The 21557-nt window shown below is 45.3% G+C and overlaps 1 protein-coding gene across 3 annotated transcripts; it reads left to right on the plus strand.

Annotated features, from left to right (window-relative positions):
- The first annotated feature begins 3467 nt into the window (after window positions 1–3467).
- Window positions 3468–19946, plus strand: FRS3 (fibroblast growth factor receptor substrate 3). 3 transcript variants are annotated; one of them, XM_081915590.1, is made up of 8 exons: window positions 3470–3809; window positions 7890–7983; window positions 10589–10725; window positions 11108–11196; window positions 12317–12503; window positions 15363–15524; window positions 16526–16683; window positions 17932–19941. In XM_081915590.1, the coding sequence occupies exons 4-8, from the start codon at window positions 11131–11133 to the stop codon at window positions 18871–18873; spliced, it is 1515 nt and encodes a 504-aa protein (XP_081771716.1). In that variant the 5' UTR covers window positions 3470–3809; window positions 7890–7983; window positions 10589–10725; window positions 11108–11130; the 3' UTR covers window positions 18874–19941. The 3 variants fall into 3 exon arrangements, with proteins under 3 accessions (XP_081771718.1, XP_081771716.1, XP_081771717.1); XM_081915592.1 differs by lacking the exon at window positions 12317–12503 and having other exon boundaries at window positions 3468–3809; window positions 17932–19946; XM_081915591.1 differs by lacking the exon at window positions 7890–7983.
- Window positions 19947–21557: the final 1611 nt, after the last annotated feature.

Raw genomic sequence — 21557 nt, forward strand, 5'->3', positions numbered from 1 at the left:
TCCCTCTGAGCACTAGAACCAAACACACTTTCAGTCCTTCAACACAAAAATCCATTCCTGGTTACCTACTCACTCCAGTTTCTTCATTTAAGCAGCATAATATTGTGTGTGTTGTGAGGACATTTTGTTGCTGATATTGTCAAACCATTGTGAGTCAGACATCGTTGTCAATTTACGGTACTTCAGATTCCACAGAGATCAGGAGCAGCTGGTGTGGAGGCCTGGTGCGCAGGAGCCATCCAACCAGTAGCAGTGTCAGTGGTGCTTACCTGGATGGGGCAGGCAGCAGCGAGGTCAGAGCTACCAAGGCACACCAGCTGAGCCAATCCAGCACTGTTGCTTTTGTGCCTGTGCAGTCCCGACCTCACTACCACCATGCCCCATTCAGACAAGCAGCAGCAACATCCCTGTCAAGAGAGTGGCTTGGCTTCACCACCCTTCCATGTCAGCTGCTCCTGCCAAACATACCAGTAGTAGATTCATATCTCCCTTCTATCACCCCCTGCTAAACTACAGTGGTACCTCGGTTTTCGAACACAATCCGTTCTGGAAGACCGTTTGAGTTCTGAAACGTTCGAAAACCGAATACAGAAAACTCAATACGGAAGCAGTGTGGCATGTTTGACTCTCGAGGCGTGTTCGAAAACCATTTACTTCTGGGTTTACGGCTTTCGAAAACCGAAATGTTTGTCAATGGAGATGTTTGAAAACCGAGGTACCACTGTATACCAATGAGTAGAAAATATCACTGAGGGGTGTCATCTTCTATAGCAGGGGTCAGCAAACTTTTTCAGCAGGGGGCTGGTCCACTGTCCCTCAGACCTTGTGGGGGGCCGGACTATATTTTAATTTTTTTTAAAAAATGAATGGATTCCTATGCCCCATAAATAACCCAGAGATGCATTTTAATAAAAGCACACATTCTACTCATGAAAAACACCAGGCAGGCCCCACAAATAACCCAGAGATGCATTTTAAATAAAAGGACATATTCTACTCACGTAAAAACACGCTGATTCCCAGACCGTCTGTGGGCCGGACTGAGAAGGCGATTTGCCTTAGGTTGCCTACCCCTGTTTTAGCATCTTGCTGTTCAGCTGTTTGTTTGTTTTCCCCCCAGAGGTGCTTGTTACAATCTTGCTTGCAAACCAAGTATTTTGTTTGCAGAAAAATGAGTATGAAAACTAAGTTGCGAGCAGTAAGCTGCTCACATATTTTCTCGTTTCATAATCCCATTTTGTTTATCCACATTTCAAAAAGTCATTAATATCTTATTCTTAAAACATAAAGAAAGGTGCTGCCGCCACTTAGTACTGCCCAACAGAATCTTCTCAGTAGCAGCCCCTCACTTATGGAATGCCCTCTGTCCCCTTCATTATTTGAGTATATATTAATATTCATGCAGGCATTTAATGGTTGTAAGAAAATCTCCCTGCCAGCCTTGAAATTATTTAGCAGTGAGTATATTTGATTGTGTTGAAATGTTTGAATTGGTTCCATTGTTTGCTGCCCTTAGGCTACGCTAAGAGGAAGGGTAGGATAAAAAAATAATAATCTATTAACTAAACAAATAATGATGCACAGAGCCACTCAACACACATCCGAAAGCAGTTTACTCCTGTGAATGGGATGTTTACAGCTGAAGGCTCCCAGCACTATGCATGCAATGGCCTCATTCCCAAGCCCTAATTTAGAACCCTTGTGTCACACCTTCTGCAGTAGTGAGAAGACAGCAGGGAAAACTCCAGAAAAACTAGTTTGGGAGAGTAAAGGAGTGGCAAAGACCATCGTTGTGGAACCAAGGAATAAATTACGCAGTATAGTATAGAAATTCGTAATATATGGTAGCTGAAAACCTGGAGGAGCAGGAAGTATTTTGGAAGCGACCCATCCTGCCTGCCTAGAAACTGCTCTCCACATGTTCAAAGGCAGTTTTATTATTATATCCACACAGCCAGACATAATATCATTGCCAACTTCTGTCATTTAGAGGCAGGTTCCACAACTGAGCCCTGGCTTAAATGAAGCCCTGCGCATGTAATATTATTGCTATTACCGTATTACATTTATACCCTTCTTTTTCTTCATTTTTATCCTCACAACAACCCAGTAACTATCCCAGTGGGTTTCATGGCTGAGTGGGGTTGTGAACCCTGGTTTTCTAGCTCAGTGCTCTGGCAGCAAAGCCACGTTCAGGAGAGGACGGCTATTCTTGACCGCTTCGGTTTGCGTCCGCTATCGACAAGCTTAAACCCTGCGATCCGAGCCACGCGCGCGCAGCTCCCCCTGGCGGCCATTGAGAGAACCCTCGGGATCCCGAACACTAACCGGCTTCCGGTTTGACTTGGAACTTTCATTTTGCGCCGGGCGAGCAGAGCTGCGAGAGCATTAAATTTCCAGCAGCCAAGCGCCGGTCTGGGGGCTGAATTGCAACCCCAGGTGCTACGTCGTAGGGGCGGCGGAGGCAGCGACACAAAAGTCCCGTCGCAGCGTTTCGAAGCGCTGCTTGCTTGACAACCGTGGGGATCCCGGTACTCCCGCTCCCGCCGGCCCCAGCCAACGCGGCCGGTGGTCAGGCACGATGGGAGTCGGAGTCCGTCCACATTAGGAGGTCCGCACCTCCAGCCGCGCCGCGCTGCCGCTGCTTCAGGGAATCGGAGACTCATACAATTGTATAGTTGGAAAGGGGTTCCGTGGGTCATCCAGCCCAACCCACTGCAGCCCAGGAGCCTTTTGCTCAACTTGGGTCTCGAACCTACGACCTTAAGATTAAGTGTCTCTTGCTCTACCAACTGAGTAGAGCAGAGTGGAGGCCATTTCTGAGATCAGCCTCCTCGGATGCTTTGTCACCCGCGGAGGAGGAGGAGGAGGATGAGAAGGGCTTTTCGCCGGCAGAAAAGCAACTGCTAGAGTCCCCAAAACGGGCCGATCGGGAAAGAGTTAATCCGCCCCGCTCCTCCCTAGCACTGTGACCGAGATCAGCTTCCCAGCCCCTGCCAGGACTACGGACCGAGCAGCCAAGGTGGGCTAGATGTTTCCAAGCACACAACGACAAAGGGCAAAGATTTCTCCTGGGCAAAGATTTCTCCTCCTCCGCCTCCTTTCCATGTGGGAACCATAACACAGAATATGGAGAATCGTAGGGTTGGACGTTGCGCGTCATTGCAGCTTTTGTTGACAATCCCCTTTCACCCTCAGCTGCGCCTCCAGTTTACAATTCCAGCAGTGGGCTACCCCGCAGGGTCGTCGCTGGCCATTAGTTCTCAGCCCCTGTTCCCTAAATCTGCAGCTAACGGAGCTCGTATATATTGCATTTGGGTTGACCATTTTTAATGCTTAAAAACGCATTGCTTTAACAAAGACCACATAGATTTCACACGAAACAAGACCTGGGTTCAGAAACCTTTTTTAGAGGGGGGGGTCACAGGCGGATCCACCTCCCCCCGCCTCCCCCCTCTTTGCTTTCTTAATGGCAGCTGTCGCTTTGCCCCGCGAGAGGGGGGGGGGGAGAGAAAGGGAGGGAAATGGCGTCAAAAGCATCCAGGAAGTCCCGTCATTAGACCATGAAATCATCACTCTACTTTTTCCCCCCTTTTTACAAAGTCTACGCTGGTGGGCGCTTTCCCTCGCCTGCCCGGCTTACCTTGGGCCCGGGTCCTCCTGCCGGCGAGTGACGCTCTAGGCTGCGTCCGTCCGCTCGCTGCTCCCAGCGTCCCCGGCCGGAGCTGGACTTGGGGAGAAGGGGCGGCGGCGGCCACTCTGCTCCCCCCGTTACTGACGGCTCCCTCCGCGCCTGGACAACGCCGCAGGTACGGAATAATCTCCCCTCTCTGCCCCCGGCCAGCCTGCGCGGTATCCCTAGGCCAGGCTCTCGGCCAGGTCCCGGGTCACCCCCTCCCCTCCCCAGGACAGCAAGCCTCCCCCCCCGCACCTGCCGTATCTCCTCCACAGCCCAGAATTTATTCCCATTATTCATTACTATTATTACCCTCCTTTTCAAGTCATGGCCCCCTCCCCCCCCATACATGGGCACATCGCACGCCTGTTTTCCTCGTGCGCTCCCCTGCAGCCTCTCAGGGGTCGCCTCCCCCCAATAATCTCCCTCCTCCCTTCACCATCTATCTCCCAGGGTTTGCATCCTTTTTCATGGTTTCTCTTCACCTCTCAGCCATTGCACTATTATTGCCAAGCAAATAACAGTCAAGCAAACAGCAAACACCTCGTTCCCTCGTATGCAAGTGATGAATCACTGTAGTTGGTGTGCAACCCTGTAACTCTCTGTGACACTGCGTCCCTGGTTGTGTGAACGCGTCTGGAGGGTTTTTCCTGCTTTCCCGGACTAAACACTGAAGGCAGTTGCTGGAGCCCCTTTTTTTGCATAGCAGGAGTACATTTTCCCAGCCCTGCCCAGCAGAAGGGTGGCACTTAGGATGTTCTGCATCTTTCTTCCTTGTCATTCGCCTTGGCTTGCTTTGGCTTTTTATATTTCTTTTCACTCATCTCTTGTATATTGCTGCCTTTTCCACAAATGCTTTATGGTTGGATGTCAGGACCGACATTGGATGCTAAGCCAGATCCTTGGGTTAGCGGTGCTTTCGTTGACTGGCAGTTGCTCTCTAGGATTTGGAACTAGTTAAGCATGCTAATTTTTCAATGTTTATCAGGAAGCAAGTCCTTTTAAGACATCACAAAGTTTGCATACAGCTGCTCCATGTATAGTGGGAAGGGAAGCTAACCTGTGATGGTTCAGGAGCTCTGAAGAAGCAGAAAAGAATAAAAGGGTTTCCAAACAAGGTATGGCTCACTGTGCAATCCTATGCATAGCTACATACTCTTAGTGAATTCAATGGGACTTACTCCTAGGTAGGTTTATAGTGGATTGCAGTTTCAGACATGTTTTGGATTGGAATGATACAAGTGGTACCATTTTCCATTTATAAATCTAAATATATCGGCACTTTTGGGAAACTTGCCTTGATAACTGTGATGAGTGCCTTACAGGTGCTAAGTAGTGCAAAGGCAATTGGCTAATAGCAATAAATATGACTGACAGTCATATCCTAGGCTCAGAATAATTTATGCAAATTAGTCAGATTTCAGGGGTCAGTCTTCCAAATGATTTCTATTTTTTGTCAAGGGTTTTGGTGGCATAAAGCAGGAAGGGAGGGAAACCAAGACTGGGTGCCAGTAGAATTGGGGTGCAGGTAAAGTATCCAGAGAGTTTTCCAGGGCCCAGAAACTCTGTTACTCTGATAAGCAGAAACTTCACATATTATTATTTTAATGGGCAAAACTATATTTGAACGGTATAAAAAATGAGCCACTTGTACATTGCTGAAAACCATTGACTTGGAACCAACTGGAGTTCTCTGTGAGGTGGTTTTAAAAAAATAGAGTTGTGTATCTTTCAGCCATGGCTTTAATGGGAATGCAGTTCTGATTTATAACATCTGCAAATTGAAACTGTACATGTAAAGCTTCCCTTAGTGTAGATACAACCAACATAGTTTCCAAATTTTCCTTGGAGCCATGGGGGTTTTACACAAAGCCACTGCTGTGATTCTCAACTCCAATTTTTGCAGTAGCTAACCGTTAAATCATCAAATTGTAATGTTGGGAGGGACCCTGAGGGTTATCTTGTCCAACCTCCTGCAATGCAGAAATCTCAACTAAAGCATCTGCAACAGATGACCATCCAACCTTTTAAAAATGTCCAAAGAAGGAAAGCCACCACCTTCCGAGGGACTCCATTCTACTTTCGAACAGCTCTTACCACCAGAAAGTTCTTCCTGATGCTTAGTCAGAATCTCATTTCTTGTAACTTCAATCCATTGGTTTGGGTCCTACGCTCCAGAACAGGAGAAAACAAGCTTGCTTCATATTCCATGTGACAGCCCTTTAGATACCGGTATTTAGATGTTAGATAACCAATTCTGTAATCTTACAAACCCAGAGAATACGGAAGAACCCTGAGTATATCCTTCGCTTGTGGTCTGCTTGAGAGCCATATAATTATTTGAAATTATCATTAGTTCAGTGCTAGTGAACTCTATCTACTTTCACTTTTTGCAAATACAACCAGTGAAACAAGAAAAAGTGGTTCAGTTAGCTATTCAGGTGTCAAAAGCAAATGTGATGTCTTGACATCAGTGTTTGTTTGTGTATAGGCTGCTGGGATCTTCAGTTGATAGAGGGAGCAGTTGTCTCAGGGTAGGAAAGGTGAATATTGAAAGATGTATTCAGGAACATGAAATTGAAATAGGTAGCAAATAAAACACTTAATTTCACTACCATAGATCAACTGACTTTAAGATGTATTTTACATCATTTGTTTTCTGAAAAGGACTCATATATTCAGGACAGATTCTTCTCCCACTGGGGGGATGGGAGGTGTTTCCCCCCTAGAAGTTCCTGGGGAGCATTTTGAGAGTGGGATGGCTCCTCCCATCTTGCAAACCATGGCTAAGTAAACTTGGTTTTTGTTAGTGCATTGTAGCATGGAACCATGGTTAATACTGGGAAGGAAATAAGGAAATTGTTTGCAGGAAACAAATGTTAATTATCTACAAGACTGAAGTGTTTGAAGACAGCTTTTAACTGTCTTAAAATGAGCAAGGAACTTTGTTGGGTGCTAGACACATAACTGATGCATACAAGTTCCGTAATACAAATTTATGTTTGAATATACTACTACTTTGACTGATGAGACCTGCTTGTGTTGTTACCAGGTCCCCTCTCATCCTAAATATAAATTGTGAACTTTGAAATACAGTGGAACCTCAGTTTTTGAACATCTTGGCTGCTGAACGCTTTGGAAGTTGAACGCCAAAAACCCAGAAGTGAATGCTTCCGTTTTCAAGCACGCCTTGGAAGTTGAACGGCTTCTGAGGCATGTTTCTCATTTTTTCCTCATTCACTTTGCCGACAGCTCTTTATTCCTCGGTTTTTTAACATTTCGGGAGTCGAACGGTCTTCTGGAATGGATTACGTTCGAAAGCCAAGGTTCCACTGTAAATAGATTGCCCAGCATTTACACACCTGAGTGCTTAGTGCGGATCACTGTCTGTTTTGTTTCCTGTACATTGTTTGCCTTCAGGTATGCTGCTCTATATTAGAAACTTGATTTACTTTTTATAGGAATATGCATTACAGATTTACATTCTCTAGGACTGGTAGATCATTAATGTTCTTTAGGTTAAGACCAGCTTTTCATTTTGATCCTGGCTGTACACACACACAAACAAACACACACACACACACACACACACACACACACTGTGAAAGCCTATTATACTTTAAATTTCATTTAAATTTTCACTCAAAACCTACTCGATATGCTTTGTATGTTGTTGTGTTAAGATAATTTTACAGCAGGCTTTATGTCTGAGGCAAGTTACCATATATTAATTAACATGATGACAGAGAAAAGGGAAATGTATCATTATGAAGGCACTTCCTGTTGCATAGGTTGAGCTCTGTTAGGATGCAATGGTAACTCTTTCCTGTTCAGATGCTGTGGGAAATAGCTGCCAGCAGAACAAATTTAAAGTAGCAATCACCTGTAAATATTTTGTGTGGAAGCAACTTAGAGGTTTAAATAAAAAGTAACATTTTGATACCTTTTATCAGCTTTCAGTTGTGACGCCACATCCCTTGATGTTTTTAGCCATGAATCTGCTAATTTTTTTTCAAAAGAGTTGATAATGTTTCACTTGAAATTCATTAGCATGTCACAACCCTACTTTTCCTCCTTACATGCTAGGTTGAGACTGGTGCGCTTTGGACATGATGCCGCTATGAAAATATTCTGAGTCATGTTCAGGGTATAACCTGAAGAACTTCTCTGTGAGATACAGTAGTGATGTTTGTTGTATATTAATTGGTTACAGAATGTTTGGCACTTCATGCCTGTGCAAAGGAAATATAATTTACAGCCAAGCCGGAGGGAGCAGGAAAAACAGCCAACAAAAACATGGAAGACAGGTGAGCTTCCAGAGGATGGAAAAAGGCAGGCACAATTCCTGATGATAAACCAAGACACTAGAGGCTTTTTAGTTTGCTTTCCATCTTAATTTTTTTTAATTAATCGTTTTACTGAGAGCAGGAGGAGTTTTCAGTCACGGTCAGGAAGTGGAGCAAATCACTCAAGGAATTTCTGGAATCCAGAGCATTAGGAAATTCTAAAACTCTGGTTGATAAAAATGATCTTACGATCCTCTTTAGACCTCAGGTGTGTTGTAATTTCTTGAATGACTAAGTTGGCTTGTCTTCATTTTCTCACTTTTACTAATTTGCCTTGCTGCAATCCCATTGCTCGTTTATTAAAAATTACCCACCATATTCCACACTAGTCTGTGTGTATTTCTTACTTCTCAGTTCTAATTGGCTTATGGCTTTCAAACTTTCTGCCTGGTTGAAATGCTTCCCACATCAACTTCTCTGCCAAGGAACACCTGAACAGGATTTTGGGAAGCTTTGTGAGAGGGACAAACTCAGTTCATAAGGGACACTGGAAAAGACTATTAGACCTCAAGGTTGCCCCATGAACTGTGCGTGTGCCCTTAAAGACACCCAACATTTTCCTGGGGCAGCACATTACAAGGGGAAATCAGTAGTAATGGGAAGGAAGTTTTTCTGTCACTACTGGTCTTTTCCATTGCAAGAACTCCTGATACACTTCTTAGGAACCTCCATTGTCCCCCAAAACAGGTTTGAAAAATCACTGCTTTGTGCGAAGGTCATTCAAAAGTATGTGTTATCTGAGCTTTAGACTATCTACTAACTTATTTTATACAAATACTGGGCCAAAATTATGTGTGTATACCCCATATTTTAAATGAACGATACACAAATGATCTGGGTGGTGTTAACCCATCTGAGTAAAGGCTATTGCCTATAAGGATTAAAAAGTTAAAGGGACCCCTGACCGTTAGGTCCAGTCGCTGGGGTTGTGGCGCTCATCTTGCTTTACTGGCCAAGGGAGCCGGCGTACAGCTTCCGGGTCATGTGGCCAGCATGACTAATCCGCTTCTTGCGGACCAGACCAGCGCACGGAAATGCCGTTTACCTTTCAGCCGGAGCGGTACCTATTTATCTACTTGCACTTTGATATGCTTTCGAACTGCTAGGTTGGCAGGAGCAGCGACCAAACAACAGGAGATCACCCTGTCGCGGGGATTACTTCTGCAATAACTACTTGATATATGGGTGTGGGCCAACCTCTATGGAAGGTGTTCAGCTGCAGCTTGGCTGCCTGAGACATGTAATTGAAGGAAGCCACAACTTAAGATCTATTAGCACAATTCTGTATATGTCTACTCAGAAGTCCCATTGAGTTCAGTGGGGCTTGCTCCCATGTCAGTGAGTATAGGATTACATTCTAAATTGCCTAAATATGAGGCAATCATGTTTTCAGGGTTGAGTGCATTTTAAAGTAGCAATTGAAAATTTCACTTTTATCAAGTATCCGTGTCCAAATGGATACAAGAAAAATGTATTTTATATTATTTATAGTCTCTAAATTAAAGTTAGATCTCCTTTAATCAGTCCGATATGGTCCAATAGTAGTTTTATTCAAAACACTGATTTGTCAGAAGAGGAAGAGAAATACTAATTGCAAAAAAACGAGCTGACATTATGCTGTAAATCGTTGTACTCAACTATGTTGAGAATGCTATCCAAATAAAAATGCATGTGAAAAATACCACTAGCTTTTAGCCCCAACCCCCAGTCATAACCCAGACAGTTAAAACTAAAATAGACAATCCTTAGGGCACAAAGGTTTAGTCACTGGAAGAGCACCCCAAGAGCCGTAGGTTTTTGTGGATAGTCCTGTCTGTGGCCAGAGAGAGGTCTGCCCTTGGAAGTTCCCTTCCAGCCTTCACAAAAAGGACCACTGCCAATGCCTTCTACTGACAGTGGAGAAGGCATGAACAGTTTTTTTTCTTTTGGGGGGGGGGAATCAAAGGATGCTGACGGATCCAAAACCCTTCTGGTACCCCTGAGGAGGTGGGGAAGAATGCCAGCCCTGGCATTGGCATATATATTTCTCTCTCCCCCGACCACCCAGCTTCTACCCCGACTGGTGTGAGACCAGTAAAACTCTGCACAGACCTGCCCTCAGTGAATTGCTTTGTCTGTAACTATTAGAAGCCAAAGTGATGCCTCGAATGCACTTGTACAGAGAACAAGGTGTCTGTTCCTAAATGGCATCTGAACGTATGAACAAACCCTGCCTGATAGAACAAAATGGAGCACAACATCATTTCACTCTGGATTTTCCAAAGACAATTTCTTTTCTTGGTTTTATGCAAAGGGTCATAGTAAGAAACTGAATTAAGGCTAGAACATAGTAAAGGTGAAAGTGATACTGTTGCCAATCCAAGCGTTCATTTTAGGGTGAATTGCTATTCATCGTATTCTGATAGATGAACTTTTAAAAGTGATGACAAACCTTACTGATACAATTTTACTTTACAGTAAATAATAGGCAACCCTTAAAAATTGTGATAACAAATAATGCAAATTCTGAATGCGGCATTCTTTTAAATATTCTTTCTGTTTCTCTTGATTCCGTTCTCTGTATCAGGTGAAGGATGGCACAGTTCCTCTGAAGCTGTAGGCAACGTCTTGACATCCTGGTTACCATGACACCCAGTAGAGGACCGTGGGGGAAAAGTGGGAATTCCTCCCCTCCCCTTAAATGCTACTAATGGCCATGGCTGGGTAAGGATTAAGCAAGGCATTAAGATTCCAGAGCTTTATTTCCTCATTTATGTTTCATCTCTGAAATCCTACCCTAAGGTTTGACAGTACTATCCTGATGGAGTAATTCCAAATATAGAAAGCAATTAAATTGTCCCCAAATGGTTGTGCCATTGTTTTGGTCTTTTCCATAGCGTGGATGGAATACGAACATTCCTCAATTTGAAAATAATCACACTTGCGAAACACAAATTCCCTTGCAGCCACTCCGTGATGCTGCTCACATGGAGTGACATTAATTCTGAAATGTTTCCAAGGTTTGGCAGAGGGGAGATGGCTTGTGTTTTGCTTTTCTTCAAGCTGTGTTTGGAGGGCTGGAAATCTTTTTCTCCTTCCATTCTAGGATTTGCCCAGTGTGCTGACATCATGGGGAGTTGCTGTAGCTGCCCATGCAGAGACAGTGTTCCAGATCACCACCCCACCAAGTTCAAGGTAACATGCTTATTCATCCTATTCAAAGTGTTCTACCACTAGAATTATTCAAAGTTAGTTAAGGCACACAAAACTTCATGCTGTCAAGGTATTAAAGTAGTTAAGAGAAGCCATTTCTACAGAGGACACAATTGAAATCCTCCTGTGGTTTTGCATTGCTACCCCTTGAGTTCTCTGTGTGTTTTATTTGGTAGTAGTGTAGAGGTCATGCTGTTCAGCTTCCCACTTAAGTTGCATCTTAAGGTAAAAGGTAAAGGGACCCCTGACCATTAGGTCCAGTCGTGACCGACTCTGGGGTTGCAGCGCTCATCTCGCTTTATTGGCCGAGGGAGCTGGCGTACAGCTTCTGGGTCATGTGGCCAGCATGACTAAGCCGATTCTGGCGAACCAGAGCAGTGCATGGAAACACCATTTACCTTCCCGCCGGAGTGGTACCTATTTATCTACTTGCACTTTGACATGCTTTCGAACTGCTAGGTTGGCAGGAGCAGGGACCGAGCAACGGGAGCTCACCCCGTTGCAGGGATTTGAACCGCCGACCTTCTGACCAGCAAGTCCTAAAAGCAAGGAAAGCTATCTTGGTCTGTAAGAAAAATACACCCCAACACACATTTGGCTTACTATCTAGCCTGATGAAGAGTTATGAAGAATCTGAAAGCCTCACTCTGGCTCTTGAAATTACTTATGAGATCAGTCACTTTAATGGCTCATTCCACTCAGTAGTTTTAGTTATTAGGCCAGGGTTGGGTAGTAAGTCTTGGGTTAGCTTGTAATAGGGATATAGCTTGAGTACAAGTATAGCCATTAATAGAGGCAGGACTCTCTTGGGGTATAGAATAACAACTCTTGTGCCTAAAATCTTGTTGTGGACTGGGCTAGCAGCCTCCAGGTACATTGGACTGACTGATATATTTCCCTGACAGCAAAGTCATCCCAAAAGAATTTCACCATTCTACAAGAGCCAAAGTAATTGTATCAAGGAGATATTGTTGGGACTGTGTTTTGCTATGCAAACACAACCCATTTGAATATTGTTTTATATGGTGTTTGTTCTGCCCACTAAGGTGCTATTTGGCATAATGCCTGGAGCTCCTGACAACAGGTTTTGGTGTTTCTGCAGGTGACAAATGTTGACGATGAGGGCAACGAGCTGGGCTCAGGGATTATGGAGCTGACACAGAGGGAGCTTGTTTTGCACACACACAAACGTGATGCTGTTCGGTGGCCATACCTCTGCTTGCGACGCTATGGCTATGACTCCAACCTCTTCTCCTTTGAGAGTGGGCGCCGCTGCCTGACTGGACAGGGTATGTGCTTTTCTCAGCAGGGACAGTGGCTTCAAAATGTTCTTGCTACAGAAGGCTAGGCAGTTGGGATAACAGCAAATTTCTCCCCTCACGGCATGCTGTAAATCTGATCCTTGTGCAGAAACCATTCTCTCCTCCTGTAATATACAGGGCAAATTTTCAGTACCACCTTCGGTTAAATGTTTATTATGATCATTTGTGGATGCAGTGAGACTCGGGACTTTGGGATCTGTGCTTTGCTAAACTTTGAGGTAACTCAGATCGTTCAGTTACTGGCATTCTGATAGCAGTTATACCACTTTTAAAATATGTCTGATTATTGGATATTTTAAAATTTTAAATTTACTATTAAATGGATAATAGTGAGACAGTCAGTTAAGTTTTAATATAATTGAAAGCTGGCACCATATCATAAGAAGATCAATTCTGCCCTGCTGGGTCATATCAAAGGTCCATCTCTAGTCTCCATAGGCGCCCAGCCAATATTTTTGTAGTAATATAAATTAGATGGGAAAATGGTCACTAGCAGAGTACATAACCCCTGCTGCAATATCCCTTGATATTCCTTGAGAACTACATGCAAGGGTTTCTTAAGATATGCTTTAGATAAATGACCAATCCAAACCAAGTTCCCCTGAGTAGCCATGATTGGCAAGTGCTATTGAAACCATGGTTTAAACCTCTGTTTTAACTAAGGAAACATGTATTTTCAATTTGTATTAATGCACATGCAATATCAGGGCTGTCTTTAGCATATGTGGTGCCGGGGGGCAAAGATCCGCCCAGTGTCCCTAAATTACCAAAGTATTTTCCTGTGTATTAGATGAGGTTGTCCTATACACGGATAGTGCGGGGAGAGGGTTGCACACTGCCAGCCGTCTGGTTGGCGGGCGCGCAACCCTCTCCCATGCCACTGTGGGAGGAGAGTGTTTCCTACGGAGACTTGGGAGGGAAGCTGCGCACCTGCCAGCCATCTGGCACCCCCCGGAATTCGGTGCCCTGCACCCCTTGCACCCCTGGGTAAAGACGGCCCTGTGCAATATGGTACTATGGGCCAAGCGGAGGAAGGGCAGGGATAATGGTGGACTGGGGTGGATCGTGCTGTGGTTACTCTGCCTTGCTCCCAGCTTGCAAACCACGATTTGTTCAGGTGCCAACTTCGGTTTGTGCCAGCAATTTGTGTCTGCATTACCCAATACATAATGATAAATCACAAAAAATGCTCAAAGTGCTGTAGTTAGAAAGCCAGGTTTCATATTCACAGGCTGTAGGCCCTGCTGTTTCCTTGGACTTCTCTACACAAGTGAGTGCTTTTGGACTCATTTGCATTTCCCTTCTTTTCTTTATTCCCCTTCAAGTTTTTTTTTTAAACAACAAAAACAACAACAATAAATTTTTCTTTTCTTTGAATGATCCTTGCCTTTATGCTGGGAACAATACGGCAGAAACAGAGTAGGAGTTATTTGGGTTTTGTTTTTTTGAAAACCGAGAACATTTTCCTTCAGAATAGCAGCTGTTGTTGCCATGCTCTTGTCCTGGTTGCTATGGTTTTTTTGTGCGTGTTTGTGCGTGCCGATGTCCGATTGGTTAACTCAGTATAGTCAGACAATTGATAGAAATATTTATGGGGGAAGGGGAGGTGTTGGCAGTTTGATATACCATAAAAATGGGGGTCCCTCCCATTCGTGTGCCCATTTCAGTTCATGCTGGTCAATAAGAAGTCAATGAGAATGATCTGGTGGAAAGGAATAACTCCAAACCTGAGCTGGCAAATGAAATGCAAAATGGCATGTTTTGCTGTTCATGGCTTACCTCTGCTATTACAGGCTTACCGTGCCCAGCACAAGCCTTATTTTGCTACTTCCTTTCTCACCTTTTGTCTCCCTCTTTTTAACTGGGATATAGAAAGGGGCAGGATGAGTGGATAAGAGAAGGGATAGAATTGTTGAGAAAAAATATATTTCAATTTTTCATTAAAACTTATTGGAAGACATCCACCTCCCTAACATTATAATAAAATGCCTCATTTCCGCCAACAGTTCTGGATTGTGCTCTGATCGCGAAGAGAATTCTCGCTTTCTGTGGCAGAGGAATGTGTTTAAACAGGTTCAATGTATTCTTCACGGTCAGAATAGTGTAACAAGCTGGTCAGACCATAACCTCCCCTCCCCACCTTTTTCTGTCTGTCTCTGTAGCTTTAAATAGCTGCCTGCAGAGAAAAATGTACAACATTCAAGGAGCTTCAACGACAAAAGCCAGCCTTGTCTCCTATATGAAGTGTTCTTTCTTCCTCTTGCAAATAGTGTGCTTGCATATTTTCAGAAGGCATATTTTCTGGTGGCCTCAGCATGCAAACATCAGGCTGGTGACAAGGAGCAGGACTTTTTCAATGCCTCTGGAACTCTCTCCTCAAGGACATTGGTCTGCAGTAATGGACAACACAGAGGGACCACGCCATTTACCCAACCTTCCTCCAGCTGAGTCGCTGCTGGAATGGAAATGGGGAGGGGCAAAGTGGCTGCAAGGTGGGTGTGGTGCAAATCCAGTGCTCCTGCTGACTTGTTTGCACCACTCCAACCTCATTGCCAACTTGCGCCTCCTTTTCTCTGTCCCAATATGCAGCAGCAATTTGGCTGGAGGGAGGTAAGGTAGATGACGCAGCTCCACTGTGCTGTCCACTACTATCTACCTGGCCTCCTTGAATCAGCCCCCCCCACCAACCCTGCCTAACTCTTAGCACTGGCATACGAGGCAGTAAATTTCATTGCATTATGTAAGTATCTTCCGTGTAGAGACCCAGACTGCATGGCATTAAAACAAATCTTCCTCTTTTCTCCAACACTCTTGATATTTACCTAGGAATTTTTGCATTCAAGTGCTCAAGAGCAGAGGAGATTTTCAACTTGCTGCAGGAACTGATGCAGTGTAACAGCATCAATGTGGTGGAAGAGCCTGTTGTCATCACAAGGAACAGTCATGCTGCTGAACTGGAACTGCCCCGGACACCCCAGACACCCAATAGTAAGGTCATCTCTCAATTTGTCAGACAGAGAGGGGAGTGGGGGTGTAGAGTTGTGTACTAGCCTTATGGCATCAACCACAGTTTGTTCCAGTGAGCAGGGCAGTGGAATATTTGTATGAGGCCAAACTGGCCTTTTCAAGCCTTCAAGTAAGGCCCTGTGAAAGGCCCAAGAGTGTCCCTGCCTTTTGTACAATCCCCAGGGGATTTGGCATGATCAGTGTTTGGTTGGAGCTCAGCTGTTCCACTGTAAAGAGCTTATAGCTGAGGCCAGAAGGCCAGTATACCAGAACCTAGTCTTCTGGTGGGCATTGCTGCAATGCTAGCTACCATATACTGGGAAGGTGAGGCAGTGAGGAGTATGCCATGGTGCAGGTGCACTAGCGGAGCCAATCCAATGCTTTCATTATTTTGCCTGCATGATGCCAACATGCTTCCCCCTCCCCCTTTTCCTCTTGGTCAGCAGCAATAACACACCTGCCAGGAAGCTAGCTCTGCAACGTTGCCCTACCAGGCAAGCTGTTTCTGCAGTCTCCTTCTCCAGTGTAGCCCTAGCACTTGTGCCCATATGTCCCGTGTGGTATGCTTACTGTAATGTCTTAAGTTTTGTGCTCCCTTGTTTCCAAGGCAGATGTTTAAAACATCAGTTGTCAGATCGTGTTTTGAACTTCACTGTAATTTCTATCAGAATCCGTCCAAGCAACTGTAGAAAGCTTGCCTGGAGTCTTTAGATTCTTGATGTCTGTATTGGGTCGAGAAATAAAGTTTTGTTCTGTGCTTGGATCTGGCTTAGGAATTTCTACATCTCTACATTTTGCCGCAGGTAACCATATGGTTTGGTTTATAGGCAATATTCTTACAGTGGAGACCATCACTGATCAATCTACTTCTGCTAGGTTTTTGCTTGTTTTTATTTTGCAAATGCGTACAGGATATTCTAAGGCTAGTTTGGAGACTCTGCTACATGTGCTCATGCTCTAAGGCTGATCTCATCTTTCTCCAGCTCTCGGATATACAGTTCCAGGGTTTCCCAACGGATTCCACAGCTTCCCTGTGGAGGCCCCATCTTGCCCTGCCGCCAGACATGCCTCCATGAGCAGCCTAAGGCATTCCTCAGTTGGCGAGGACTCCACACATGCCCTCATTGTCCCTGATGAGCAAGTAAGTTCTCCTTATGGTCAAGGCCAAATTAAGGTGGTTGGAGGCCCTGGTGCAATTCCGAAAATAGGGCCCACCTGCCCCCGCAAAAGGAATGCAAGGAATAAGGTAGCTCAAAATAAGTCATGTGGTATTTTAAAGACTAATGCATTTATTACGGCAAAAGCTTTCGCAGACTAAAAAAATACTTGTGGAGTTTCTCAGCTCTCAGCAAAACCCAAATAATTTTTTTTGCCAGGTTTGATAAATAAAAAGAAAATACTCTGAACATGTGCACTCTCACATTTTAAGTGCACTAAACGCATCATTGTTTTTGCTTACTTCCTGCCTTGAGCCAGTCATCTATTCTCAGCCTTACCTATATCACATGGCTGTTATGAAGATATAGAAGGTTGCAAAAGGAGACACTGTACTTGTATCACAGGCATCAAACTTTGGTTCCTTTTAACCAGAGTGATTTATCTTTATATTATAACTGGCTGTATTTTTTCTGCCTCCCTGCCTGACTATTTCATGATAAGATGCATGAGTCCTACCTGGATTCATTTGTAAATTGTGAATTCATTAATTCTGTGTTCACAATGAACAGTGCAAGGTGAAGGAAAATGCAGAGAAAAACAGAAGATAAATCAAGGATTTTAAAAATAATAATGAGAATTTTGATTAGTTGAGCTGTGTGATGAAAACGAACAACCCTTTCTGCTTTGTGGGAACTAACTCTAAACCTTTGTAGTCATTTATGTATAAACTAGTACAATCTTATGCATATTTACTGAGAAATTCCAGAAATTCCAAATTTATGGTATACTTAGAGAAAACTGTACATAAATAGACACTCACAGGACTGAAATAAAACTCATAATGTTTATTGTAAACATTTGGTTAGACTACAAGATGTAATGCTGTAACATAATAAGGAATATATGTCTAAAGTATAATACAAAATTTATTAATGAATTGTAGACATTTATAGAATGTATATATAGTAATCACGCTTAAGGAAGAGCAATGCAGAGTTGTAGTCCAAGAACATCTGGGGGCCCACAGGTTGAGAACTGCTGATCTAGAGGCTACAGGTTCCCCATCTCTGCTTTGTTTACTTTGCCTCTCAGACCCGTTACTGCAAGTCCCTCCTCTTCTGAAAGCAGACTCTCCTCCAGCCATGTCAACACCTCCTGGTGTATGTATAGGTTTGCTGGCAGTTGTTGTTCTCCTCTTTGCCACCTGCTCATCCATCTTCTCTCCTTGCAGTCCCACACCTACGTGAACACAACCAGCGGTGAGGAGGAGATGAGGGGCCGCCACTGCATGCACTCCTTGCCTGAAGTCCACCCTCCTGTTTCCCATCCCAGCCATAGCTGCTCGCTAGAGGACCGGAACCCCCAGGTTTACTTACAGCCAGGGGAGGTGAAGTTCATGTTGGGTCCTGCCCCTGGGTACAGGCACATGATGAAATGCGACGGCTTCTGCCGGCCCCACTGGGAGTGCGCAGGGCATATGTGCACCCCCAACAACAACAACAACGAGTGCAAAGACGAATGCCTCACCCCCAAGTACGTGTACGAGAACATCAACGGCCTCCTGCCGTCCCGAGGTGCCTTGCTTCGCCGGGGCACCAGGCGCTTGAAAATTGCCCGTGAGGATCTGAACCCCCCCGGCTGCTCTCACCGCCGGGCCACCCTGCTGCACTACGAGAACCTGCCTTCGCTGCCGCCCGTGTGGGAGTGCCAGCCGCTAAGGCAGGACCAGGAGGAGGAGGAGGACTCTGGCGACGCAATGACACCTTCCCCTAACGGTTACCCGGAACTCGAGGAAGACGACCCTTTGCAAAACTACATGAACTCGGAAAGCGCTGTGCTGCAGGGGGGCCTGCGCAGGGGGGGCTGCTTGCAGCGGCGCCGCAGTTGCACGCCCAACGTCTTCAATTTTGACTTCCGCCGGCCCTGCTCAGAGCAGACGAGGCAGCTCAACTACATCCAGGTGGAACTGGAGGACGACCCCCACAAAGGGTGCCGGAGCACCCCAGTCCCCTGTGCCTCACGTTCTGCTGCCCACCCAGCCCGCAGGACGGATTCCTATGCGGTCATTGACCTCAAAAAGACAGCAGCCATGTCGAGCCTGCAGAGGGCGCTGCCTCGGGACGATGGGACTTCCAGGAAAACGCGGCATAACAGCACTGACCTGCCTCTCTAGGAGGAACGGCCGACCTGAGCACCGCATTGTGGCTTCACACCGGCTCTTCAACTAATCATAGCATCATTGCCATCTTCCCATTGCTCCTCCTGTTTCCCAGTGCGACTCACTGGGATGGCTCCATCAAGCTAACTTGAGAAATGTAGCCTATTTGTGCCTCTTCCCAGCCCCCCCATTTCTCCTGCCGTGTAGTTCTTGAAGTCTTGCCAAGTGTTTGAAAACTTGACTTGTTTGATAGCAGGGAGGGGGGAGCATTAGTGTTCAGTGCTACTTGTTCTCCCCTCCCCTGCCCCTTTATATAGGAATCATGTTTGGAAAGCCTTCCCGTTTTCATCGGATCCTCTTGAGGATCCTGCTGACAGAATGTGGGGTTTTTATGTAAAGCAAAGGAATATTTGTGGAGGAAGAAACACCTCCAGAAACAGTACAGGTAGGGCATGAGGGCTAGAAAGTTTATACCTTTTTATTTTTGAAGGAATGCAGAAATATATTTATTTTTTAAATCCATGTTAATTTTATTTATTCATTTATTTATTTTGGGGGGAGGTGGGGTCTCCCTTTATTTATTTATTTATTTATTTATTTATTTATTTATGTATGTATGTATGTCAAGAGTTGAAGTGCCAAGTAAATATAGAGTATAATGACTTTGTAGTTCATTCCTCTTTTGTGACAGTGGGGATGGGGGAGGTCGTGTGAGGAGGATCGCACCCCTCTGTGCCAGTTGAAGGCCAGATAGTGGCAGTAAGGAAGGAAGGGATTTAGTTTAGCGGCCTAGCACGGCTCCTTTGCAGAGGTTTGGAAATGAACGCAAGGATGGTCCTAGCACCACATACTTATAAAGTTGGCTCCACATGCCGACAAATTTGATCTTGTAGCTCAAGTTCCTTTCTTCTTATTGGGTGTAATACACATCTCTCCACCGTTGCAGCAAAAAAGAACCATGGGACTGTAAATTGCCAACCCCTAACAAAGCCCCTGGGACGCGGGTGGCGCTGTGGGTTAAATTACAGAGCCTAGGACTTGCCGATCAGAAGGTCGGTGGTTCGAATCCCCACGAAAGGGTGAGCTCCCGTTGTTTGGTTCCAGCTCCTGCCAACCTAGCAGTTCGAAAGCACGTCAAAGTGCAAGTAGATAAATAGGGACCGCTCCTGCAGGAAGGTAAATGGCATTTCTGTGTGCTGTTCTGGTTCACCAGAAGCGGCTTAGTCATGCTGGCCACATGACCCGGAAGCTGTACGCTGGCTCCCTCGGCCAGTAAAGCGAGATGAGCACCGCAACCCCACAGTCGGACACGACTGGACCTAATGGTCAGGGGTCCCTTTACCTCTACCTAACAAAGCCCCTAACAAACTTTTCAACACTGCCTTGCTAGTAGCTCCGCAGAAACTTCCCAAGAAGCCAACCTTCTTATAGTCGTTCTAGGGAGGGATGTGGATTTAGGTGCAGCTCACTCTTTTGCTGGTGTCCTTTGGAACATCTCTCTCTCCACCTCACCTGATTGTGCCCATCTCTCAATTTCAGCAGCCTTACCGACCCCCTCACACTGCTTCTTTGAATACTTTGGTGGATCCCAGCCCACCTTTTGTGGATAATCGGCGTCTAAATAGAGCTTTTTGCATAACTTTATGGACAAGCACGGCTTTGTTTCACTGTGACTGCCAGGGCTGGTTTAGACTAAAAATAACCCTACAGTAGGGATGTGATTGTGGCCATTTCTTTTTGCTGCTGCAGTTCTTCCCCCAGAGGTGGCTTTTCCGGAGATAACTGCAGCACCTTACAGTCCTGAGAAGCTGTTCAGCTTTATGGACTTTGTGGCCCAGAAGCCATTGGAAAAGCTCAGTATGTCTGAAGCCACTGGGAAAGTTCAGTAAGCCAAACAAGAAGGTATTTTAGAGCTTCTGGAAGCTGCTTCATGGGTATTTTTCTTAACTACTGTATTGCAGACCACTATTCTGCATTGTTTCTTTTTTGTCAGTCACCATATTTTCATATTCAGAGGGAAGGGTCCTTAGCTCAGTGGTAGAGCTCATGCCTTGCAAAGCATCAGTCTGTGGCATCTTCAGGTCGGGCTAAGAAAGGTTTTGAGAGCCGATATTGGCAGGTCCGAGGCAGATAGACCAGTGGTCTGATGGTATACAGCTGTTTCCCATGCTCTTATATCCTACAGCTTCCATGTGGGAGGCTGTGTGAAAAGCTTATAAACTAAGGCCTGGGCACACACTCCTGTTTCCTCTGGCTCCAGTGCACTCCATCCATGAGGCTCAGTTAGCCACATTGCACATGCATCCTGTGTTTTCCCAAGAAATGCTTCTGTTTGATGTGTTTCTCCTCAAATCAGTTTCCACTCAATTTGGTTTAAGCTGAGATGCGCACAGTTCAGACAGCCGTTGTGCATGCGCAGAAGACAGCACATGCGCAGATGACTGCTTCCTGGAATAGGAGTCCAGAGGCGTTGCAGATATGGGGGAAAACAAATCAAGCACCACGCATTGGGTGATGGCACTCCTGCCACTGCTCTGGTGTGTACAGGAAGTGTAAAGGCAACTTGAAATGCAGCAGGGGAAAGCAGCCTTGCTGTGTCTTAAGCTGCTCCTGCGTACGGACTCTCTTGCATCATACAAGCTATTGTTCCCCTGCTCACTCCCCTTCAAACATCTTGTCTTTCCCACTTCTGTGTGAAT

The sequence above is a fragment of the Podarcis melisellensis genome (assembly GCF_964234715.1).
Source record: "Podarcis melisellensis genome assembly, chromosome: 6".
Classification (NCBI taxonomy): domain Eukaryota; kingdom Metazoa; phylum Chordata; class Lepidosauria; order Squamata; family Lacertidae; genus Podarcis; species Podarcis melisellensis.